This window comes from Pan paniscus, chromosome 23 (assembly GCF_029289425.2).
Source record: "Pan paniscus chromosome 23, NHGRI_mPanPan1-v2.0_pri, whole genome shotgun sequence".
In the NCBI taxonomy this organism is placed as follows: domain Eukaryota; kingdom Metazoa; phylum Chordata; class Mammalia; order Primates; family Hominidae; genus Pan; species Pan paniscus.
The window spans coordinates 31,953,850-31,976,301 of record NC_085927.1 but is presented as its reverse complement, the minus strand read 5'-3'; the positions used below and the strand labels follow the sequence as shown (position 1 = coordinate 31,976,301).

Sequence of the window (22,452 nt, the reverse complement as noted above, 5' to 3'; positions counted from 1 at the left end):
GGGAGGCAAAGGCTGCAGTGAGCCAAGATCGTGCCACTGCATTCCAGCCTGGGTGACAGAGCCAGACCCTGTCTCAAAAAAATGACAGAACAGACTCTGTAGCAATAAGATACCAAATTATAAAGAGGACCCAAGGCCAAGCCAGGCAGGGGTTAATTCATGGACCCTGCACTTAAAGAATAAACTATGTTCTAACAGCAATGAGGCTTTCCTTTTTCTCCAGCAGCTAACCAAGCACCGGCCTGAAGCAACATTAATACACTTTGCAGCTCATCCAGCTCACAGATGCCGACTTACTGACCCCCTGTTCTTCCAGCCATAACTGCAGCTCTGACTGGACAAGAGATCAATTTAACTAACTTTCTCCTGATAAGAGACCATTGACCATGAACTGGCTCTGGTTGGTTTTCAGAGGCTGCTCACTTGCAGGCCTTCAGGCCCTGAAAAGATGTTTTGACAGATGGGGCCTAATTGTAATACATTTTATTTTGTTTTTTTTTTAGATGGAGTCTCGCTCTGTCACCCAGGCTAGAGTGCAGTGGCACCATCTCGGCTCACTGCAACATCCACCTCCTGAGTTCAAGCAATTCTCCTGCCTTGGTTTTCTGAGTAGCTGGGATTACAGGTGCCCACCACCGCACCTGGCTAATTTTTACATTTTTAGTAGGGTTGGGGTTTCTCCATGTTGGCCAGGCTGGTCTTGAACTCCTGACAGGTGATCCACCCGCCTCGGCCTCCCAAAGTGCTGGGATTACAGGCATGAGCCACTGGGCCAGCCTTGTAATACATTTTAATGTTAAGTCTCCACTGTCTCCAACCAGCGGCGAACATGGGTCCTATGTTATATGCATGTTTGTTCAATACGTGTCAGTTCCACCTTCATGAATATTCACAGCTCTTTCTGTAATCTGTTGAATATTTATGTTTAGCCAACCCCTTCAGCATACAGCTCCTGCCCCAACCTCTCTCCTCCTTAGATGAACCTATCTCTGGTTTCTGCCAGAGGCTATGCTTTTGAAAGTGGCGGATGGCCACCCTGCAGGCTGTAACCCTTTATAAAAGTGCCACTGTGGCTCACACCTGTAATCCCAGCACTTTGGGAGGCCAAGGAGGGAGGATGGCTTGAGACCAGGAGTTCAAGACCAGCCTGAGCAACACAGCGAGGCCCTGTCTCTACAAGAAATTTTAAAAATTGGCCAGGTGTGATGTTGCACATCTGTAGTCCCAACTACTTGGGAGGCTGAGGCAGGAGGATGGCTTGAGCCCAGGAGGTTAAGGGTGCAGTGAGCCGTGATTGCACCACTGCACTCCAGCTGAATGACAGAGCAAACCCTGTCTCAAAAAAAAAAAAAAAAAGCAAAGAAAGAAAGAAAGAAAAGAATTAAAAAAAGACTCCTTTCGCAATTTATAAATTGTGTGATTTTTTTTTTTTTTTTTGAGATGGAGTCTCGTTCTGTTGCCCAGGCTAGAGTCAGTGACACAATCTCGGCTCATTGCCCCCTCTGCCTCCTGGGTTCCAGTGATTCTCCTGCCTCAACCTCCTGAGTATCTGGGACTACAGGCATGCGCCACCATGCCCAGCTAATTTTTTTGTATTTTTAGTAGAGACGAAGTTTCACCATATTGGCCAGGCTGGTCTCAAACTCCTGACCTCGTGATCCACCCACCTCTGCCTCCCAAAGTGCTGGGATTACAGGCATGAGCCACCACGCCCGGCCGCTATCAATCTTTTAAATAGATCCTAACAAAGGGCATCCATCAACCCAAAGATGCTCTGAGGAAGCTGAGTCTCTGTCTAAGGATGGAGAGGGAGTCAGCCAGGAAAATTCAGCCCCTGGAGCTGCACCATGGGCTTCTGTGGGGAATCAAAAAAATGTTTGTAGGCTGGGCATGGTGGCTCACGCCTATAATCCTAGCATTTTGGGAGGCCAAGGTGGGAAGATTGTTTGAGCTCAGGAGTTCAAGACCAGCCTACGCAACATGGTGAGAGACCCTGTCTCTATGAAAAACACAAAAAGAAAAACTATCCAGGTGCGGTGGCACACACCTGTAGTCCTAGCTCCTTGGGAGCCTGAGGAGGAAGGATCACTTCAGCCCAGGAAGTCAAGGCTGTAGTGAGCTGTGATCACAACACTGCACTCCAGCCTGGGCAACAGATTGAGATGCTGTCTCAAAAAAAAAAATTATATATATATATATATATATATATATATATATATAGAGAGAGAGAGAGAGAGAGAGAGAGAGAGAGAGAGAGAGAGACAGAGACAGAGTAAAAATTAGCACCAATGCCCTAGTACCCCAGAAGAAAATCACTTTACAGACTGCCACAGGAAAAACAACCTCTTTTACAAATAAAGTTGCAAATATAAGTTACAAATCACACAAGGAAAAAGACACCATGAGGGAGAGTCTGAGAGGCCTCAGCCAGGAAAACTCACTTCTGAAAAATGGCATCAACCACAGACCAGAGACCAAGGTGCTGAGATCCTCAGCCTGGGAGCAGCGTAGACAACACCCTGCTCTCTGTCTTAGAGGCCACAGAACTGGCCTGGAGGCCACTGACAGCCTCACCCATCAAGGTCCCCAAATCCTATGGCCCCCAAAGTTGAAGTGTACCTGGCCTAAGAATCTCAGTGACTGAGTTCCTCCCAGGTGGCTTTGAGCAGCATGGATTTGGGGAGTGGGCTCTGCCCTAGGCATCCAGCTTGGACCTCAGCCTCACCTGGCTGAAGTTGGGCTTGTACTCCACACAGCCCTTGCTGTTGACATGCAGGATGGGGGCTGCAATGGCTGCTCTCAGGTCAAAGCCAAGCCACAGCTTGTTCATGATGGCCTGGGGGAGAGAGGAGGGTTGCAGGGAGAAAGGGAGTACCCTGCTACCCTACATCAGCCCTCACATCCCCACTCCAGAGAGAGTCAGACAGTATGCTGCCCAGAGAGGAGACACTCGAGCCAGGAGCCCCAGACTCACCTGGGCCACGGCAGAGACAATGAGCTCCCCGCCAGCCCCGCCAATCACTAGCTTCAACCCCTGGGCTTTGTTGATCAAGACAGAGGGCACCATGGATGGGGTACGCTCACCTGGAACTGGGGGCCAGCACCTTCCGGGAGCTCCACCCACCCTGTCTCCACTCACTGCTGAGCAAACAGCGTCTTGGCGAGTGCAGTGACCCATCCAGGGGTTAGCATGCAACCCCAGCCCAGCCCCCTCCCTCCTCTCCCCTGGTGGGGGGCCCTTGTGCACCCCGGGTGGGAAGCCTTGTTCTCATCAGGTGAGGGGGTGGTGCCGGAACCCCGGAGGCATCACTCACATAAGTCCAGGAGCTCGTTGTTGAGGATGATGCCTGTCCGTGGTGAATACATCGCTCCAAAGCTGCAGCCATGGAGGCAGAGCCTGGGCTAGGACCCGGGGCTCCCACCACACACCACTTGCCCTGCATGCTCTGCAGGACCCCCTCGTTTTACAGCTGCCCCAAAGCATGCTGAAGCCGCTATTCTCTCCCTGGCACCACCCAGGAGGGGTCCCCAAAGACCCACCTGTGCCCCCATATCAGGGCACCCTTCTGAGTGAGGCCTCCCATTCCCAGGTAAATCTTGGCTCAGGGCCACCCCAGCAGCAGCCTTTCCAGCCAGCGATGTGAGGGGTGGGAGCCTCTTTTGAAATAGAGGAGGAGAAAAAGGGCAAAAGCAAGGTGCTGCCTTATGGGGACAAGTGAGGGGACATGGGGCTGGGGGAGTGCAGGTCTAGGAGAGGAGGAATGAAGCCATCCACCTTCCCCCCCACACCCGCACACGGTGTGTTGATGATGCTGGTGGCAGCCACGGCGCTGACATCCTCCTTCAGCACAGACACATGGGACATGCCTGTCCCGTGGCCCCAAGCCCCGGCCAAGCTGTAGTGGCTGAGCTGGTGGTTCCCCCGGCCATCGATCAACAGATGAGCTGGGCCAGGGTCTCCCCCAGCAGGTCCCAGGAGGCATTCTGGGGTGGGTGGGCAGGCGGCAGGGTCAGTCAGTGAGGGGCCAGGCGGGATCCGCAGAACCAAGGGCAGGATGAGCTCAGCTCCCATGGGGGCCACCTCCAGTCTGTCCTCTACCTTGTGGCCAGGCCTCCCTCAAGCCCAGGCTAGGTCTAGACTCTGCTCACCCTCCAGGTCCTTTGAGATATGGTGCCCCTCCTGCACCTGACCCCTGTACCTGCCACCCCAGGATCCCTTTCAGTCCTGCCCTGGCCTAGAACCACATACATATCCCTCCAACTTCCCCCTACCAGGCCTGACCCTCGTTTCATGCCAAGTCCTGAGCCAGGGAGGAGGACGGCCCACCAGCCCAGCAACCTCAGCAACCTCACCTGGAGCTTCAGGTGGCTTTGAGGGTCCCCCAGCCTCCACCTCTGCCCCTGACAAACTTGAGCGTCTCCACAAGGTGGTGGTACATGTTCACCCTCCCTTCAGGCCTGGCCACAGACTCTGCTGAGAAGTTGAACCCTGGAGAGGGGTTGGGACACAGGTTGGGGTCACCCTATGTAATGGGTTGAAAGTTGCCCCCCGCCCCAGAAAGATCCACCCGCATCCTAATTCCCAAAACCTGTGGCTATTACCTTATACAGCACAAGAGTGACTAATACCTTAAGTGGAAAAGTATGTTAAAGATTTTTTTTTTTTTTTTTTTGAGACAGAGCCTCACTCTGTTGCCCAGGCTGGAGTGCAATGGCGTGTCTCAGCTCACTGCAACCTCCGCCTCCCAGGTTCCAGTGATTCTTGTGCCACAGTCCCCTGAGACTACAGGCGTTCGCCACCATGCCCAGCTAATTTTTTTGTATTTTTAGTAGGGACGAGGTTTCACCATGTTGTTCAGGCTGACCTCAAACTCCTGGCCTCAAGTGATCTGCCTGCCTTTGCCTCTCAAAGTGCTGGGATCACAGGCATGAGCCACCATGCCCGGCCTTTTGCGTCTGTGTGTGTTTTGTTGTTGTTGTTGTTGTTGTTGTTGTTTTTTGAGAGGGAGTCTTGCTCTATCATCCAGGCTGGAGTGTGTGGCACGATCCCGGCTCACTGCAAACTCCACCTCCCAGGTTGAAGCGATTCTCCTGCCTCAGCCTCCTGAGTAGCTAGGACTACAAGCATGCACCACTATGCCTGGCTAATTTTTGTATTTTTAGTAGAGATGGTGTTTTACTGTGTTGGCCAGGCTGTTCTCCAACTCCTGACCTCAAGTGATCCACCCTCCTTAGCCTCCCAAAGTGCTGGGATTACAGGCATGAGCCACCGCACCTGGCCTAAAGTATGTTAAAGATTTTGAGAGGAGGAGATGATCCTGGATTATCTAGATGTGCCCTGAATGTGACCACAGTGTCCTTGTAAGACAGACACACAGAGGAGAGGATACACAGCAGAGGAGAAACCAGTATGACCATGGAGACAGAGACTGGAGTGAGGCAGCCACAAGCCAAGGAATGCTGGCAGCCACCGGAAGTGGGAAGAGGCTGTGAAAATTGTCAAAATAGAGCTGCGGCCAGGCACGGTGGCTCACACCTGTAGTCCCAGCACTTTGGGAGGCTGAGGCGGGTGGATCACCTGATGTCAGGAGTTCAAGACCAGCCTGACCAACATGGTGAAACCCCATCTCTACAAAAATACAAAAGTTATCCAGGCTATCCAGGCATGATGGTGGGTGCCTGTAATCCCAGCTACTGGGGAGGCTGAGGTGGGAGAATCGCTTGAACCCAGGAGGCAGAGGTTGCAGTGAGCCGAGATTCTGCCACTGCACTCCAGCCTGTGCAACAGAGCGAGACTCCATCTCAAAACAAAACAAAACAAAAAAACAAAAACCAACTCTGAAAAATAGAGCCAGGGAAAGGCCATGAAGAGAGGACTCTCCTGCACAAGTGCCCCATTCTCGGCTGGGTATAGTGGCTCATGCCTGTAATCCCAGCACTTTGGGAGGCTGAGGTGAGAGGATTGAGGTGAGAGGATTGCTTCAGTCCAGCAGGTTGGGGCTACAGTGAGCCTTGACAGTGCCACTGCACTCCAGCCCAGGTGATAGAGCAAGACCCTGCCTCAAAAACACAACTCACAACATTACACAAAGGCCATCACAACCTTACACAAAAAATACTTCTGCAAAGACATCTGCCCAGGAGTGGCCTGTCCAGCCTCAGACTAGTGTCACCCTTATCACTGATCCTAGTAGCCAAGGATGATAATTCCAAAACAGTTTTATACCAAAGCTAAGCTATGAGGATGCAAAGACATAAGAATGATATGATGGGCTGGGCGCGGTGGCTCATGCCTGTAATCCCAGCACTTTGGGAGGCTGAGGCGGGTGGATCACCTAAGGTCAGGAGTTTGAGACCAGTCTGAAGAACATGGTGAAATCCCGTCTCTACTAATAACAGAAAAATTAGCTGGGCATGCTGGCACACGTGGGTAGTCCCAGCTACTCGGGAGGCTGAGGCAGGAGAACCTCTTGAACCGGGAGGTGGAGGTTGCAGTGAGCCAAGACTGCACCATTGCACCCCACTCCAGCCTAAATGACAAGAGCAAAACTCCATCTCAAAAAAAAAAAAAAAAAAGAATGATATAATGGGGTCCAGCATGCTGGCTCATGCCTGTAATCCCAGCACTTTGGGAGGCCAAGGCAGGCAGATCACCTGAGGTCAGAAGTACAAGACCAGCCTGGCCAACAAGGTGAAACCCTGGCTTTATGAATAATATCAAAAAAATTTAGCCAAGCATGGTGGTGGGTGCCTGTAATGCCAGCTAGTGGAAGGCTGAGGTAGGAGAATCACTTGAACTCAGGAGGTGGAGAAGGTTGCAGTGAGCTGAGACCACACCATTGCACTCCAGCCTAGGCAACAGAGTGAGACTCCATCTCAAAAAAAAAAAAAAAAAAAAAGGATGATATAATGGACTCTGGGTACTCAAGGGGAAGAGTGGGAGGGGAGGGTGATGAAGGATAAAAGACTACACACTAGGTACAGTGTACACTGCTTGGGTGATGAGCGCACCAAGATCTCAGAAATCATCACTAAAGGCCAGGTGCGGTAGCTCATGCCTGTAATCCCAGCACTTTGGGAGGCTGAGGCAAGTGGATCAATTAAGGTTAGGAGTTCAAGACCAGCCTGGCCAACAGGATGAAACCCCGTCTCTACTAAAAAGATAAAAGTCGGCTGGGTGTGGCGGCTCATGCCTGTAATCCCAGCACTTTGGGACGCCAAGGCGGGTGAATCACCTGAGGTCAGGAGTTCAAGACCAGCCTGATCAATATAGTGAAACCCCATCTCTACTAAAAATACAAAAATTAGCCGGGTGTGGTGATGCATGCCTGTAATCCCAGCTACTCAGGAGGCTGAGGCAGGAGAATCACTTGAACCTGGAAGGTGGAGGCTGCAGTGAGGTGAGATCACGCCACTGCACTCCAGCCTGGGTGACACAGCGAGACTCTGTCTCGGGAAAAAAAAAATACCTGTGCATGGTGCTACATGCCTGTAATCCCAGCTACTTGGGAGGCTGAGGCATAAGAATCACTTGAACCCGGGAGATGGAGGTTGCAGTGAGCTGAGATCTCGCCACTGCACTCCAGCCTGGGCGAAAGAGCGAGACTCCATCTCACAATAAATAAATAACTAAAAATAAAAAGAGAAACAAGTAAAAATAACAACCAAACAACAAAACAGTGCAGTTTATCCACTGAAAAGTGCATAAACTGAAAGTGCAGTTTAGAACTGAAAAAAAGGGCCCTGTTGGGCTCTAGGAGACCCACACCCTGCTCTCGGGGTCACCGTCCCCTACCCAGAGGCTACTGAGACAGTCCAAGCAAAGAACAGGTGGCTCTATGCACCTCGGACACCCCATGCCCAGGCAGCCTGCTTACATGTGGGGAAACTGAGTCTCAGAGAGGCTAAGGTATTGCCAAGGTCCACTTGCCCAGTTTCCAGGGCCCATGCCCCCATGACCTGCCCTGCTTACCTCCCAATCTCTGAACAGTGCTTGGCATCCGCAGCTGCACAGCCCTTGCGTACACATGGTTGTCAGGTTCCTTGGAGGCCAAGGGCAGCCAGAGACAGAGGCCAACAATGACCAGCACCAGGACCACGGCCAGCAGACCCAGCACCACTAACTTCATCTTCATGGCTCTGCTGCATCCACGGGGCAATGAGCAGGGTCAGGCCCAGCCTCAGACACTCCCTGGCACCTCCCCAACAGAGCACAGTCTAAAGTCGGGCCTCAGAAACACAAGCCCAGTGTCTCCTTCCCTCCTCCCAGAACGTGTGCATGCTGTCCAGTCCTGGGAGTGGGCGCCTCCAAGGAGGAGCAGAGGCAGGGAAGGAGCAGGAGCTGCCAGAGAACCCATAAGCTTACCTAGTCCCAGAGGGGACAAGAGGCCAGCCAGGGGGTGCCCAGCAGCCCTGGGGGACAGTGGAAGGCATCTACACAGGGTGCAGGACAGGCAGGCCTCTCACAGAGGCCCAGCCTAGCCAGGAGGATGGGGAGGCTGACGTCACAGCAGCAAGGAGGCACACAGTGACTCTGCACGGTAACTCAGCCTGTCACCAGGTGACTAAACTTCATGCAGCCCTGGGAGGGCCCCGGGTGGGAGGTGTTGTGAGCCGGGGAATAGGGTTCCCACGTCCCAGGCTCGGTTCCCTCCAAAGGGCGCTGTCTGCCCACGAACCCCTCCAGTGAGCCCCAGGCTGGTTCCCTCTCTGGCTCTCCCTGTCCCTGTTCAGAACATCTGAACGCACAGCCAGTGTCGCAGAGATGGCTCTGGAGGCGGTGGATAGTGGCGCCCCTGGCACTAGACCAGAACCCAGCCTAAGGGGCCTCACCACACGCTGCTGTCAATGCCAAAGGTGTGTTCCGGGAACATGGCCTGGGGCCCTGAGTGCAGACTGGTTCTGCTGCCCATCCAGAAACATTAGCACCCCAGGCCCAAGGAACCACCTGAACAGCCCAGAAAGGCAGGGCCCAGAGAGGGCCTGAGCTGGCCCAAGCTCACACAGCCCAGCAGTGCACGCTTGGCCACTTGGTAACTGCCCCAAGTTACTACATGTTTCTGACCAGCCCACCAAGAAGTCTGAGCCAGGAACAGCCGCGGGCCCAGCCCAGGGGACCTTGGACACTTCTGCCCATTCCCCTGCGGCCCTTATCTGCCAAGGATATGGGCCAGAGGCTCCCTGAGTCATGGCTTCCTCCCCTGCTCCTGGGGCTGCTGTGCCTACAGTGCCGGAGAGCCCCTGCAGCCTCCACCTGAGGTTTATTCCGTGCCCATAACACCTACCCCACAATCATGCTTCCAGGCTGCCCCAGCTGACAGAAGGGGACATGAAGGCTGACCCAATATTGCTGCCTGCCTGGGTCACATAGGCCTGTCCTGTCATCCACTGCTCTCAAATGGGCTCTGGACAGAACCCACCAGACACACAACTGTGAGATCCTCAATAGCCCTAGGGTGGAGGTGCTATGACCAAGCCCTTACCCTGGCTATTCCTCCCCCTGAAGATCAGGGTGACTGGGAAGATGACAGGGCAGGAACCAAGGCCCCATGACCTGTCCCTGAAGGCTAGACAGCCAACAGGAACATCAGGGGATTTGGCCCTGCTAAGTGGCTGCATTCCATGGCAGTCAGCCAGGAGGGGTCTAAAGTGGAGAGCCACAGGGCTCTGTCCCCTGCCCCGGCCTGCTCAGCAGTGTCCTCTCTGCCTGAGAGCATATAAGACAGGCGGGATTCACAGCAGCAGGTGGGCAGGAAGAAAGTCTGAGTGCGCAAAGGATGGCTCAGACCCCCGCAGCTGACCCCAAAAGGAAAACCCTGGGCTGGGGAAAGTAGGGAGACAGAGCTGCCTTTGATGGGGCACAGCTGAAGCCTGGCAGCAGCTGAGGATTCCAGAGAGGGGAGACAGGATGGGAGGCACTTTATCAAAGGCCATGTCAACAGAGGTAGGGCCTACAGAACGAAGGAGGCTTCTCCTCGCATGCTGAGTGTGTCACATTTTGTCCCAGTCAGCCCTCTACCCCCTGAATGCAGAGAGGACACCTAGGGGGAAGCGGGTCTGGGGAAGCCATGTCACCCAAGGAAAGACTGCAGGGGCTGGCCTAGAAGTCTTCTGCAGACCTCACAGCTCTTGTCCTGGGCACATAAGGTAGTGAGTTCCCTGTCCCCAGAAATGTGCAAGCCTCACTCACCCAGAGACACTGACTCTGGTGTCAGTACCACCCACTTCCAACACACGTGCAAGCACGTGCGCACACACACAACTGAGCCTAATCTAGGCTGAGCAGAGCAGCTTCCCAGGATGCAGCAGAGAGAGGAGTATGAGGAAGAGATAGACATGGCAGCCAGTCTGAAGTTTCCTGGTTAATCCTTCAACCCAGCTTGATGGCTTTGTCACCACAACCCCAGAGCCACAAGGGTGAAACCAGAGCACAGCCCCAACCCCATTCACAGGCAGGAAACTGAAGCTTAGACAAAAGGGATTTACCGAGGTCAGCTGGCCCCAGGAGGTCTGCAGACCTGCGGGTAAGCCCAGGACCCACCCACCCCTTACCCTGCCAGCCCCCAGAATGGAGTCACTATCCCTGGGTATGAGAACGCACAGATCTCTGTGGCTTCTCCAGGCCTGTCTACATCCCTGGACTGGACGCTTACTACCCAGACCTGGAGTTGGAATCCATCTTCCACGCTGTCTACCCGTGCGGTGCAGTGTTGAGAATTAGAAAAAACACCCCTTCAGTAAGATTTAATAACCACTACCTGCTGGAAACCTGTTGAAAGAACTATGTATATATCCCCATATATATAGCTGAGAGGTGGCAGGCGCCCCCTGGAGTTGGGCAATGACCCCTCGCACACCCGGCCCTGCCCCACCCCAATCCACAGCCACAAACAGAACCCAGGAGTGAGGCAAGCATGGCCCAAGGACACAGGGTCCCCCAACCCCATCACAGCTCTGGCTCTACTCCAGAGCTGACCCCCCACCCCCATTCAGGGCTGCCAGATCCTCCTGGGTCTGTTTCTTCATGCTGCACTCTCCCCTCCTTTTTTTTTTTTTGAGACAGAGTCTCACTCTGTTGCCCAGGCTGGAGTGTAGTGACGCGATCTCGGCTCACTGCAACCTCTACCTCCCGGGTTCAGGTGATTCTCCCACCTCAGCCTCCCGAGTAGCGCAGATTACAGGCACGCACCACCAAGTCCAGCTAATTTTTCTATTTTTAGTAGAGAGGAGGTTTCACCATGTTGGCCAGGATGGTCTCGATCTCTTGACCTCGTGATCCGCCCGCCTTGGCCTCTCAAAGTGCTGGGATTACACGTATGACCACTGCGTCTGGCCCACTCTTCCCTCTCAATTCCAAGAAGCCACGGCTCTCTCAAGGGCTTCTTCGAATAAGTCAGGTGACTCTGCCCCAGCCCTCCCTCACCCACCGGCATACCTCTCTCAAACCCACTTAGCCAAGAAACAGAGGCCCCCCCTAGCCCAGACGCAGTTGGATAGAGAACCCAGGGCTCTCCCCTTCTGTGGGATCCCTCTGCAGGATGTGCCCATGTGAGTTTCCCCCTTCACCCCAAAGTGCAACTCACTCCCACTGCACAGGTGCATAAACCGAGGCTCGGAGAGGAAGAGGAACTCCTCTAGAGCACAGCAAGCACACGGCAGAGCTGAGAATGGGACTCAGGCCTCCAGACACTCCTGGGAGTCCCCTGGCCTGAGCTTCCCCACCTATGATGTCCAGCATCTCAGAGAGGGTGAGTGGCTCTTCCGGGTCACACAGCGCTGGGCCACAGCCAGCTGCCCTCACTCACTGGCTCACCGGACTCTGGATCTGGTCGTCCAGCAGCACACTAAAACCAAGCTAAGATTCCCCGCTGTGACCCAGCTCCTCTCCTCCCCACCTCCCCAGGCAGCATGGGGGCGGGCAGTGCGGTGCCGGAGAGGCATTAAAGGCACAAGAACTGCTGCAGGTGGGACAATGGCTGGCTGCTGGTCCCATCCCTGGGGCTGTGTGATCTAGGACCGCTGCAGGTCTGAGTCCGGTGGGGTCTCAAACCCTGAATGAGAGACCTGAGCTCTGACGGCCTTGGTGGGGCTGAATGAGGCCAGGTTTCAGTGGAAGGCAGATTAGACCAAAGGTTCCCTGGGAGATGGGGCCACAGAGCTGGGCTGCAGCCAGATGCCCACGCCAGGAGGGGCTGGAGATGTAAGCATCTGAGGCCCCACAAGGTCTAAGGAGCCTAGTTCACCTCTACAACCCCAGGGCAGGGGATGCCTCTCCTAACAGGCCCTCTCCCCAGCTTGCAGAGCTACAGGTGGGGCTCTAAGAGATGTCACTCCAAGGACCCTGGTCACCTGGACTGAAGGGAGTCACATGATCCAGGAGGGTCCTTCCTCAACCCCCAATTTCAGGGGTCTGACAAGACAGGCTGACAGAGGACCCCAGACAGTGGGAGCAGGGGGACGAGGCCCATCCATCCATCACACCCTCACCTGCTCTGCCCCATTCAATGAGATGGGGTGGGTGCCCCCACAGGGCTGACAGGCCCAAGCCTCTCAGCCCTCAGATCGAGGTCCACACATGGTCTGCAGCCTGCCAGTATTGTCACTCTCAGCAAGGTGCACGCTTACATTCCTTCTTTCATTCCATCATTCATTCTCTCATCAAATCCTGGCCCCTCCAGATTCTTCTCTCAAGGAGCCCTGACCTGGCTGGGCATGAGACAGTATGGTCACCCCAGGGGGAAGAGCCCTACGGGAGGGGCAGACACCAGAATAGGGGCCTTGGGAATCCAGCCGGAGGTGGGATTGGATTTGGGGAGGACCTGACAGGCAGAAGGAACCACCTGAGCCTGAAGGCCAGGAAATGGAGCCTTTTCCAGGAAGTGAGGGCTGCAGGGGACCTCTTGACCACCCTAGGCCCGTCCTGAGCCCCGAGGTGTCAAAGCTGGAAAAGGAGGTGGCCGAGCTAAGACCTTCAAGGCCAGGCCAGTCTGGACTTTGAGAGCCCTGGGAGGCTGGTCAATGTGTCACCGGGCCCAGTAACCCATTAACCCTGGCTCACTCATTAAGACCCTGGTGGGTGTCCATTAGCTCCTTGGCCAGTTTCAGGAGCCGGGCAGAGGGTAGGGGTCATGGGAAGAAGGGAGTGCTGATTGGGGTGCTAGGTGGAGGCTGGCTGAGTTGGCTCTCTGTGTCCTTGTTCCTTGAGGAGCGTTCCAGGGCCAAGCTGGCCTCCAGCCAGGGGCAGCTGCAAACACAGCCCGGCGGGGGTGCCGCCCCACCATCCTAGTGACTTTCATCTCCTTATCACTCCTGTGTACTGGCACCAGCAGCCCACAGTGCCTCGGGGGCCTCAGCCTGACAGGAGGCTCAAGGGGCCAGTCCAGTGCCTGGCTCAGCACCCAGCCACACTGCCCCTCTGAGAAATGGGCCCAATGTGGCCTCCAAAACCTTGTCTGTTTCAACGGGCTGGGATCTGCCCCACCTCTGTATCTGGGAAAACAAGGCCCTGGTGGGGCAAGAAGAGAGCTCCTGGCATAGGAACCTGCAGGCTGAGAGGGGAAGGAACCTGCCCAAAGCCACTCGGCCAGACAGTGACCCATGACACCAGGAAGGCTGTGCAAACCACTTCCTGCAACTGGCGTCTCATTGCAGCCCCACCCCACTGTCAGGTCCAGGAAGCTGACCACAGGAATCACCCGGAAATCCTCGTGCCCTGAGTGGGCCATGGTGAAGGCCATGGCAGGGTGGGGTTGGGGGGCGCATGGGGGCATGACATCCTCAACTGCAGTCATGAGGCTCACAATGAGCGAGCAATGCGGATGGGTCCAGATGCAAGCTGTGCGTGGCCCATACTCCAGAACCACTGGAACAACATCTCAGGGACCCCTGGGAGCCAGAAACCCAATATTATCCAGGACATTTTGTGTCTCCTGGTGTCCTGCACCAAGGAGACACTTGGTAAACTGGCTAAATAGAACTGACTTCAAATCCAAGCATCATAGCATTGGAGTCAATATTAGGATCACGGAATCTCAAGTGTTTGCCCTCTGATCTTCCAGCATCCCAGAAAGGTCAGCTTACATACCTTCCCCAATGGGGAGCTCACTACCTCCAAAGATAGTGGGACTGTGTTTGGTTGGCGAGTTCTTCCCAACATTAAGCACCAATTTGCCTCTTTGTTACACCTGCTGCAGGTGGGCCTGGCCTCAGATCCTGCCCACTGTCAAAGGCCACAGAGCAGAGAAACAGGGGCCACCCCAGATCCTGTGCCTGGCCACAAATTCTCTGAGCCACAAAGACCACACTGAAGGAATGGGAGGAAGACTTCAGCTCAATGGAAGGGCTGGTGCCACTCAGCTGTGATGGAGGGACATCAGCACAGGCCAACTGTGGGCATGGGCAGAGCTCCTGTGCCCCCAGAGCCTGGCCAACACCCCCAGTGCCATTTGCAGCATTTGTTATTCCAGCACCCACCTGTGATGTGAGGACACAGACTGAAGCATGGCCAAGTGCGTGGGCCCTTCAGAATTGTCAGCTTGTGAATGCCTGGGAGCACTCAGCAGCAAGGCTGGCCTGGCACTTGATGGAACAAGTCCAACTCCCAAACTCAGAGGCAGGATGGCAGAGGCATGGGTCCTAGAGTCCCTGGGTTCAAACTCAACCCCAGCCACTGATAGTGTGGGTATCACAGCAGCCTTTCCCTTCCTGGCCTCAGTCTCCTACCTAGAGAGCAGGGATAACTACAACAGTTACTGGGTGGATTCCCTGAGACGGCCACACACAGACTGCAGGGAGCATCTGCTACTTTCAAGACCTCACAGGGTCTCACCAGGCTCTGACACCAGGCCTGTAGGAGCTTCTCACCTTTCCTGATGAGCAGCTCAGAGCAGGGGCCCAAAGGGTACCCCTCCTGGCCGCCCTGTCCTCCCTGCCCAAGGCACCCTCCACAGGTAGTATTTATCACATCACCTGGTAATTATCTGCAGTGTCTGAAAGCTCCAAGGAGGGGTTGGGGGTGCAGGAAGACTGTCCATGCCTCAGCCCCGACACTATCCCACGTCCTGGTCTCCAGGAAAGCCAACCCGAACCCGCTCATGTCTCAAGGCCTCCCTGGTGACATGCCCAAGCACACCTGTTCACACACAGCCCCCTGTGACTTCACTGATGCCAAAACTGGGCAGCACTTTCCACGCACGCCATGCTCTCATCTGGACTTCTGGGGACCTCCCCCTGCCTCATAGCAGCACCTTCCCGACCTCCCTTGCTTCTTGGATACTGGGCTCAGGAATGCTCTCACTGACGAGTCTGCGCCCTGCTGGCTTATGTTTCAGACACACCAGATGGACGTGCCCAAGCCTGAGCTAAGCAGCTGCCTCCCCAGACCTCCTACCACCAGGGCAGCCAGAGTCTAGCCCTGGGCAGCTGCCCCTGCATCCTCACTGGGCCTGTCCAGCTGCTCCCACCTCTATACCCCACTCCCAGCCTCACCTGATCCCCAGTCCCCACAGGCCACCCCTCTCACCTGGAGACTCCCAATCACAGGTCCCAGCCCCTCTGCTGTTTCCCTACTGCAGCCCAGGCGCTTGGCATGCACATCTGAGCACATCCCTCCCCCACTGGAAAAAAAACACTCCAGAGGTCCCCCTTGTCCTACCTTGCTGGCACCCGTCCTTTCCTCCTTTTTTTTTTTCTGGAGTGGGGCAGCTGGATATGAACCGTCCTTTCCCCTTGCTCCTTCCCGGTCTTTGGGACTTTGCACTGACTCCATTATCATGGAGACACTCTTCAGACACCAATCACAATGCCACCTCCTCCTGAAGCCCTCCGGCACTGCATCTCACTCTGCAGGCTGGCTGCGACTGCTGCCTCCTCCACAGTATCCACAGTGCACAACAATCTTCACTGAATGGATGGATGCCAGCTGTCAGGTGGCTAGCTGTTTTTACTAAAATGCGTCTTCTAGGACTTTACACTGAATCTACCTAGCCACCTGACAGCTGGCATCTCTAATCTTGTAATCCCAGCACTAAGGGAGGACGAGGTGGGTGGATCACTTGAGACCAGGAGTTTAAGACCAGCCTGGGCAACATAGTAAGACCCTGTCTTTAATTTTTTAATTATATATATTTTTTACAAGGCCAAAGAGGACAAGGTTTGGGGAACTTCATGTGGAGGCCGACAGGAAGGTGAATAAGAACTCATCCACGGCCAGGCGCAGTGGCTCATGCCTCTAATCCCAGCACTTCCGGAGGGCGAGGTGGGTGAATGGCTCGAACCCAGGAGTTCACCACCGGCCTGGGCAATATAGAGAGACCCCATCTCTACAAAAATAAACAAAAAAATTAGCTGGGTATGGTGGCACATGCCTGTGGTCCCTGCTACTTGGGAGGCTGAGGGGTACGATCACTTGAGCACGGGAGGCAGAGGCTGCAGTGAGCTGAGATAGTGCCACTGTACTCCAGCCTGGGCAACAACAAAAAAAACCAACTCATCCATGTGTCCAACTCCATTAGGACAGAAACTTCTGTACTTGGGAGTCTTCCAGTCTTTGCCTTATATTATCTCTTCATCTGACTGTTTATTTGTAGCCTTTATTCATTTTATCTTTTTTTTTTTTGTGATCCACCCGCCTCGGCTTCCCAAAGTGCTGGGATTACAGGCGTGAGCCACCATATACCACGTTCTCACTTCAAGTGGGAGCTAAGCACTGGGTACACATGGACATCAAGATGGAACAATAGACACTGGGGACAACCGCAGGGGGCTGAGAGGGAGAGGGGCAAGCGCTGAAAACCTACATATTGGGTCCTGTCTGGGTGCTGGGGATCATTCATACCCCAAACCTTAGCACTGCACAATATACCCACATAACAAACCTGCACATGTACCCCTTGAATCTAAAGTGAAAGTTTTTTTAAAATCTCATGGGATTCTTTGGAGGAATTAAAAGAGGTTGAGTCCATCCATGCCCCATTCAAAATCCAGGAGTGGCTTACAAATGCTCTGGTTTTAGAGCTTCAATATGAGTTTTGTGATACAACACAAACGGGCAGAAGGGAACTGTATTCAATATACTTGAAACGAACCATCGCATATAAAATAAAACGATACCATTTGTGGCCAGGCATGGTGGCTCACATCTGTAATCTCAGCAGCACTTTGGGAGGCTGAGAAGTCCGGCGGATCATTTGAGGTCGGGAGTTTACATTCCCACCAACAGTGTTTGAGGGCTCCCCTTTCCCCACGACCTCACCAGCGTTCATTATTGCCTGTCTTTTTGACAAAGGCCTGTTTTAACTGGGGTGAGATCTCATTGTGGTTTTGATTTGTGTTTCTCTGATGATTAGTGACACTGACACACCACTGTGCCCTCGGTTGGCCTTAGCTCACTTATACATCTAACATTCACACGACTAAAATAGTCCCCATGAAGCCAATAGTGCCATTGGTATCACGTAGAAGGATACAAGACACGAAACACCGTGTGCCAGCAGATGTATCCTGCCTGTGTCTTTAGCAGGAATCCTCACGGCTGTCCACACTTCAGGCCGGGAGCTATTCTCTGGATCCTGCTCCCCAAGTGACACCTCATGTGCAAAGCAACAAGGTCACATGGGTGGGCACAGGGCTACCAAGCTTAGAAGCCTGTGTCCCAAAAAGAAACTGAGATTTCTTTTAACAGTCCCATGGTCAAAGTTTTCAAGGGTCCCAGCAACGGACATGCCTGGTTACAAACACCACTGCGCTCAGGGAAACCCAAAGTATGGTTTACCTCTTGATTTTTTCTCCAAAGCCAGCCACGAAAAAGTTGACCACAGACTTCAAAACATTTCTAACAATAGCAAAGTCCAATTGATGGCAGACTTCAAAAATTGCAAATACTCTTCTCTAACTCGAGATGCCCCCATTGTTTTACAATTCATTCATAGCTCTCCCAATTCAGATAATGATGACCAACTCTGGGCCATTTTTATTTGTAGTCTGGTAACCCAACACAGATGACATTCCACCTTTTCCAGGTTTCCAAGGGAACTGACTCAGAAAGTTAACCCAAGTTCATATTCATTTCTAGAGAAAGATAAAAGAAGTTTTCTAACTTTATTCATGCATACGCAATACAAGGATCCGTGGAATTTCTGAGAGACCTTCAACCTCACTGCCAAATTTTCAAGAGCTGTGACAAACCTTAATGTCAAAGAAAGACTGCTTTCATAGCAGCAGAACTGCCATCACATCTGTCAGCTGGATCTGCCACGCGCTTTTTTTTATGTCGTATCAACTGCTTCCCCATGTCTCTGAGTTGTTGAAAGTATCACAGCGGCAAACACATTTTTCTTTCTCACTTTTTTTTTTGCTGTTGAGATGGAGTCTCAATCTATCCCCCAGGCTGAAGAGCAGTGGTGCAAGCTTGGCCCACTGCAACCTCCGCCTCCTGAGTTCAAGCGATTCTCCTGCATCAGCCTCCAGAGTAGCTGGGACTACAGGCATATGCCAGCACGCCTGGCTAATTTTTGTATTTTTAGTAGAGACAGGGTTTCACCATGTTGGCCAGGCTGGTCTCAAACTCCTGACCTCAGGTGATCCACCCGCCTTGGCCTCCCAAAGTGCTGTGATCACAGGCGTGAGCCACCATGCCCAGCAGGCAAACACATTTCTAGTTCATGCATACATATGCCAGGTGGGATGAACCTGCCCCGGGGCCCCTGATGGTGCTCATGGGTAGAGCAGGGTGATCCCCAGGTCCCACGATGGCATGGGACCTGATGCTGGCATCAGGTGGTCTGGCCTGTTGTTAGGCCCCCTGCTGGTGCAAGCACATGCCAGAAGTGGAGGGCAGGGCAGGTCTATACCCAGGTCCCTGGGTGAAGTACTTGGGTACTTGGGTGGGGGTTCTCTGGGAGGGGTCAGCCTGTCCTTAGGCCCTGTGGGAGCCTGCATGGACACAGGTTGTGGTTGGTGGGCTGGGGTGATCCCCAGACCCCTGAATGTCATCCTTGGGGACCAGGGGCAGGTGGGCTGGGTCTGTTGGCAGTCCTCCCTATGGTATGTGTCTGTGCCCATGGCAAGAGGTGGGCAGAGCAATTTCCAGGCTCCCAGGTGGCTTGCTTGGGTGGCAGTGGTGGTGACTGGTTTTGAGTGGGCTGAGTCTGCATTCAACAGTCAACTCAGAAACCCCAGACGCCATTTTCCATGCCAACTGGCCTGTCCACCACTCAGAAAGGCCCTGGACACTGTGCCATGTGGCTGGCCCCGCATTGGGCCAGGCTTCCATGGGAGGCAGGAGGTCTGGGCCCTGCCCTGGGGAGGGAGAAGAATGGAACACAGGCAGTGGTCATTGAGCGGAAGAGACAGAATGAGCACAGGATGCTGTGAGGCGGTAAGTATAAGGAATCATGGAGCTGAAGGTGTTCATCTGACATATACCAGAAACTAACATAAAGTAGGAAAATACACAAAACCAACTAATCCAACAAAACTTGGGCAAAGAACTGATAGACATTTCTGAAAAGAAGGCAGGAAATGAACAGGTAAAAAAAAAAAAAGCTTGCCCACATCACTAATCATCACAAAAATTTAAATCAAATCACACTAAGACAGTGTCCCCATCCACATAAAATGAATGTTGCCAAAAGCAAAAACAGAATTTTAAAAAGGCAATCACAAGTGTAAATTTACAGAGAGGGAAACTCTTAGACACTACTGGTGGGAATGTAAATGGGTGTACACACTATGAGCAATAGTTGGCAGTTCCTCCTCAAACTAAAAATACAATTACTATGTCATCTAGCAATCTCACCACTGGGAAATACAAAGTACATGGATGTATTATGCTCCCTGATTACAAATGACATAGAAGAGCTATAGTGGTCCAAACAATACGGTATTGACATTAACACAAAAATACAGAACAAGACACAATGAGGGAACCAAATACCAAACCCAGATTCATATATGGTGGACACATTTTTAACAAATATACCCAGGGGATGGGAGACCCCGGGCTGCCTTCGGTCGGGGCTGCAGAAGTGTCCTGGGGTGACCTGCAGCCACCTCTCACCTGGGCTCTGGATGGTTTCTACTCCATGAGGATTTCCAGAGTTTCTCCTCAGCCACCCTCAGAGTCAGGGGGGCTTCCACGGGGCTGCAACCATCTGTCCCAGTCCTTCCTGTCTCTATGACACACCGTGTGACCTGCGTACACTGGGAGATGTAGGTGCGTGCATTGAAACCGTACAGTTAAGATGACCTATAACCGATGCTACTCTAAGTCTTCCAGAGATTTTTCAGATATCCCCAGAGTAAAACAAACTAGTGATATCCCATGGTTTTGCAAACCAGAACCAACAACTGCACAGAAACAGCTCCTTATGCGCCATCAGACACTCTCCAGACCTGCCCCTCACTCACAAATGTTAACAAAGCAGCATGAACCCAGGCAGTCTTCACTCCTCAGGGCCACATAACAACCTCTATCGGTCAGGAAGCCTTTGTTCTGGGCCAGACTGCCGACCCACAGGGGTTAATTGTGCCTCTCATGCTGAGTGTTGTTTCCCCTCACTGGACTAACCCCCACCCTTCCACCAAGAAGGGCCCCCAGGGAAACTGCTGTTTGACATCCAGGAGCCCATGTGGAATGTTCCAGCAACCTGGATGGCCTTGGCCACCTCTAATACCAGCCTTTCCCTCTGTGGGGCTCCCTTCCTGGCTCTTGCTCATGCAAGTCAATCTAAAGTGGCTGAGATGTCCTGCTCCCTCACCCTCCTGGGTCACCCTGATGGCATAGGCAGGTGTCTGCATTCAAGAATGAGTTACCCACAGGCCAACTTCCCTGGTGTGGGGGACAATGCCTGGGGCCTCCAGACAGCCAGCCACAGGTAAACAATCCAGCTCTGACACAGCTCAAAGACTGTGTGGCCTACCTGGAGAGACTCTCTGGTCCTGTGCCCTCTTCTGGCTCACTGGATTCTTAGGATTATTGAGAGACTGGGCTTAAAGCTCTCAGCCTAGGGCCCACAATGCCACAGGGAATCAAATCAGCATGACCAGGGATCGAAGACCTCTCCTTGGCTGGGAATGGGGAATCAGGGTTGCAGAGACAAAGGGCACAGAGAGATGCCTGTGCCATCAGAGAAGGGACTGGGGATCTGGTCCACTCTGGGCTCCTCAACCTGAGCGTGAGGCCTTGCTGCGCCATGAGCTCACCTGCCCCTTGGGAGTCCACTGTGACTGCAGTCCAGCGGGGTCAATGTCCACACTGATGCCAGAAAGAAGTCCTGGGAGATGCGGAGGGCATCCTGTAGCGGCAGGCAGTCTGGGTGGTCCACGGGTGTGAGCTTCAGCAGGTCCTGGGAAGGGATGAGGTGGTGAATTGGGGGCCGTGTTTTTGGGGTTCGATGAGAAGCTCCTGGGGGAATGCTCAGTCCTCACCAAAAGAATTCAAAGGGCAGGTACTCAGGGACCCACACTCAGGCCTGCAAAATCTGAACTGAAAATTAGAATCGGAGCAGCAGGGTTGATTCTAAAAGGGGCTGGGCTCGCTTTTCTCCCTGCTGCAGTCATTACTCTTTTCCCCTGGCAGAGGCAGCCGGGTGGAGGCTCATCTCTTCAAGCAGCTGGGAGAGACACCCCACTACCCACCCTGCAGCTGCTCCAAGGATACTGGAGACAAAAAGACAGGGGTTGGGGAAGCAAGACGTTCCTGCCTCCACCAAGACAGCAATTGGCCAAATGCCCTGACCCTGCTGGCATGGTTACCGCAGGCCAGGCAGGCATATCCAGGGCTCAGTATCCCTCTGCCTGACTTTTCAAATGGGCTGTTCTCAGTGACTCTGGCCCCCTCCCACCCTGGGCTCACTCTTGAGAAACTCCTAAGCCTTCTCTGGCCCTTCAGGGGCCTTAACGCTTATGTGTAGGACCAGGATGCTCTGAGTGACCTACTTGGTCAATGGGCTGCTACAGCAGAGCTGTTGGGGAAGGCAGAGAGAAAAAGGACAATGACATACAAAGAACCACTCAACACCTCAGAAACCAGCTTTGTCCCCCACCCACCCGCCTTGCTCCCCACATGAACACCTGCTTGCAGGAAGCCAAAGTGGGTCCACAGCAGCCCACCTCTGTTCTCACTCCCAGGGCAGACAAAGCAGCAAGAACAGGTGACACGCAGCCCTGGTGACCCTGTCCCCTCCCTACCCATGACTACTCTCCCATCAGACCTGGCTTCGAGGGCTGCTCCCCAGTCCTGTCCAGGCCTTATCTGGCTCAGAGCAGATGATCCCCTGCACCTCCCACCCTGAATCACACAGCTACACCCAGCACATGCTACAGAGGCCCAGCACACTCTGGATCACATCCAGAAACTCCACAATAGGGGAGGAGACATGCTGTTTCCCAGGAAGGGCAGTTCCCCAGGCTTGGTCATTCTCAGACTCCTCCAGTCAAAGGCCGGGCACAGCC

At 53.6% G+C, this 22,452-nt stretch overlaps 2 protein-coding genes across 3 annotated transcripts in view; both read right to left on the bottom strand.

Annotated features, from left to right (window-relative positions):
• Positions 1 to 2,695: 2,695 nt before the first annotated feature.
• LOC134730081 (glutathione hydrolase 5 proenzyme-like) lies at positions 2,696 to 3,443 on the bottom strand. The gene is made up of 2 exons (XM_063603082.1): positions 3,315 to 3,443; positions 2,696 to 2,836 (listed from the first exon to the last, which is right to left on the bottom strand). Exons 1-2 carry the CDS (start codon positions 3,441 to 3,443, stop codon positions 2,696 to 2,698), a joined length of 270 nt encoding a protein of 89 aa, XP_063459152.1.
• LOC117978458 (uncharacterized) overlaps positions 2,830 to 22,452 on the bottom strand; it is a 57,563-nt gene continuing 37,940 nt past the window's right edge. Inside the window, exons 11-15 of one of the 2 annotated variants that reach the window (XM_063603080.1) lie at positions 21,202 to 21,344; positions 20,057 to 20,199; positions 7,973 to 8,142; positions 4,354 to 4,489; positions 2,830 to 3,376 (exon numbers count right to left, since the gene is read on the bottom strand). In XM_063603080.1, the coding sequence (XP_063459150.1) occupies positions 4,362 to 4,489; positions 7,973 to 8,142; positions 20,057 to 20,199; positions 21,202 to 21,344 (584 nt within the window). In that variant the 3' untranslated portion in view covers positions 2,830 to 3,376; positions 4,354 to 4,361. Of the gene's footprint in view, positions 3,377 to 3,707; positions 4,490 to 7,972; positions 8,143 to 20,056; positions 20,200 to 21,201; positions 21,345 to 22,452 lie in introns of those variants that run through there. The other variant, XM_063603081.1, reaches the window with a different exon arrangement.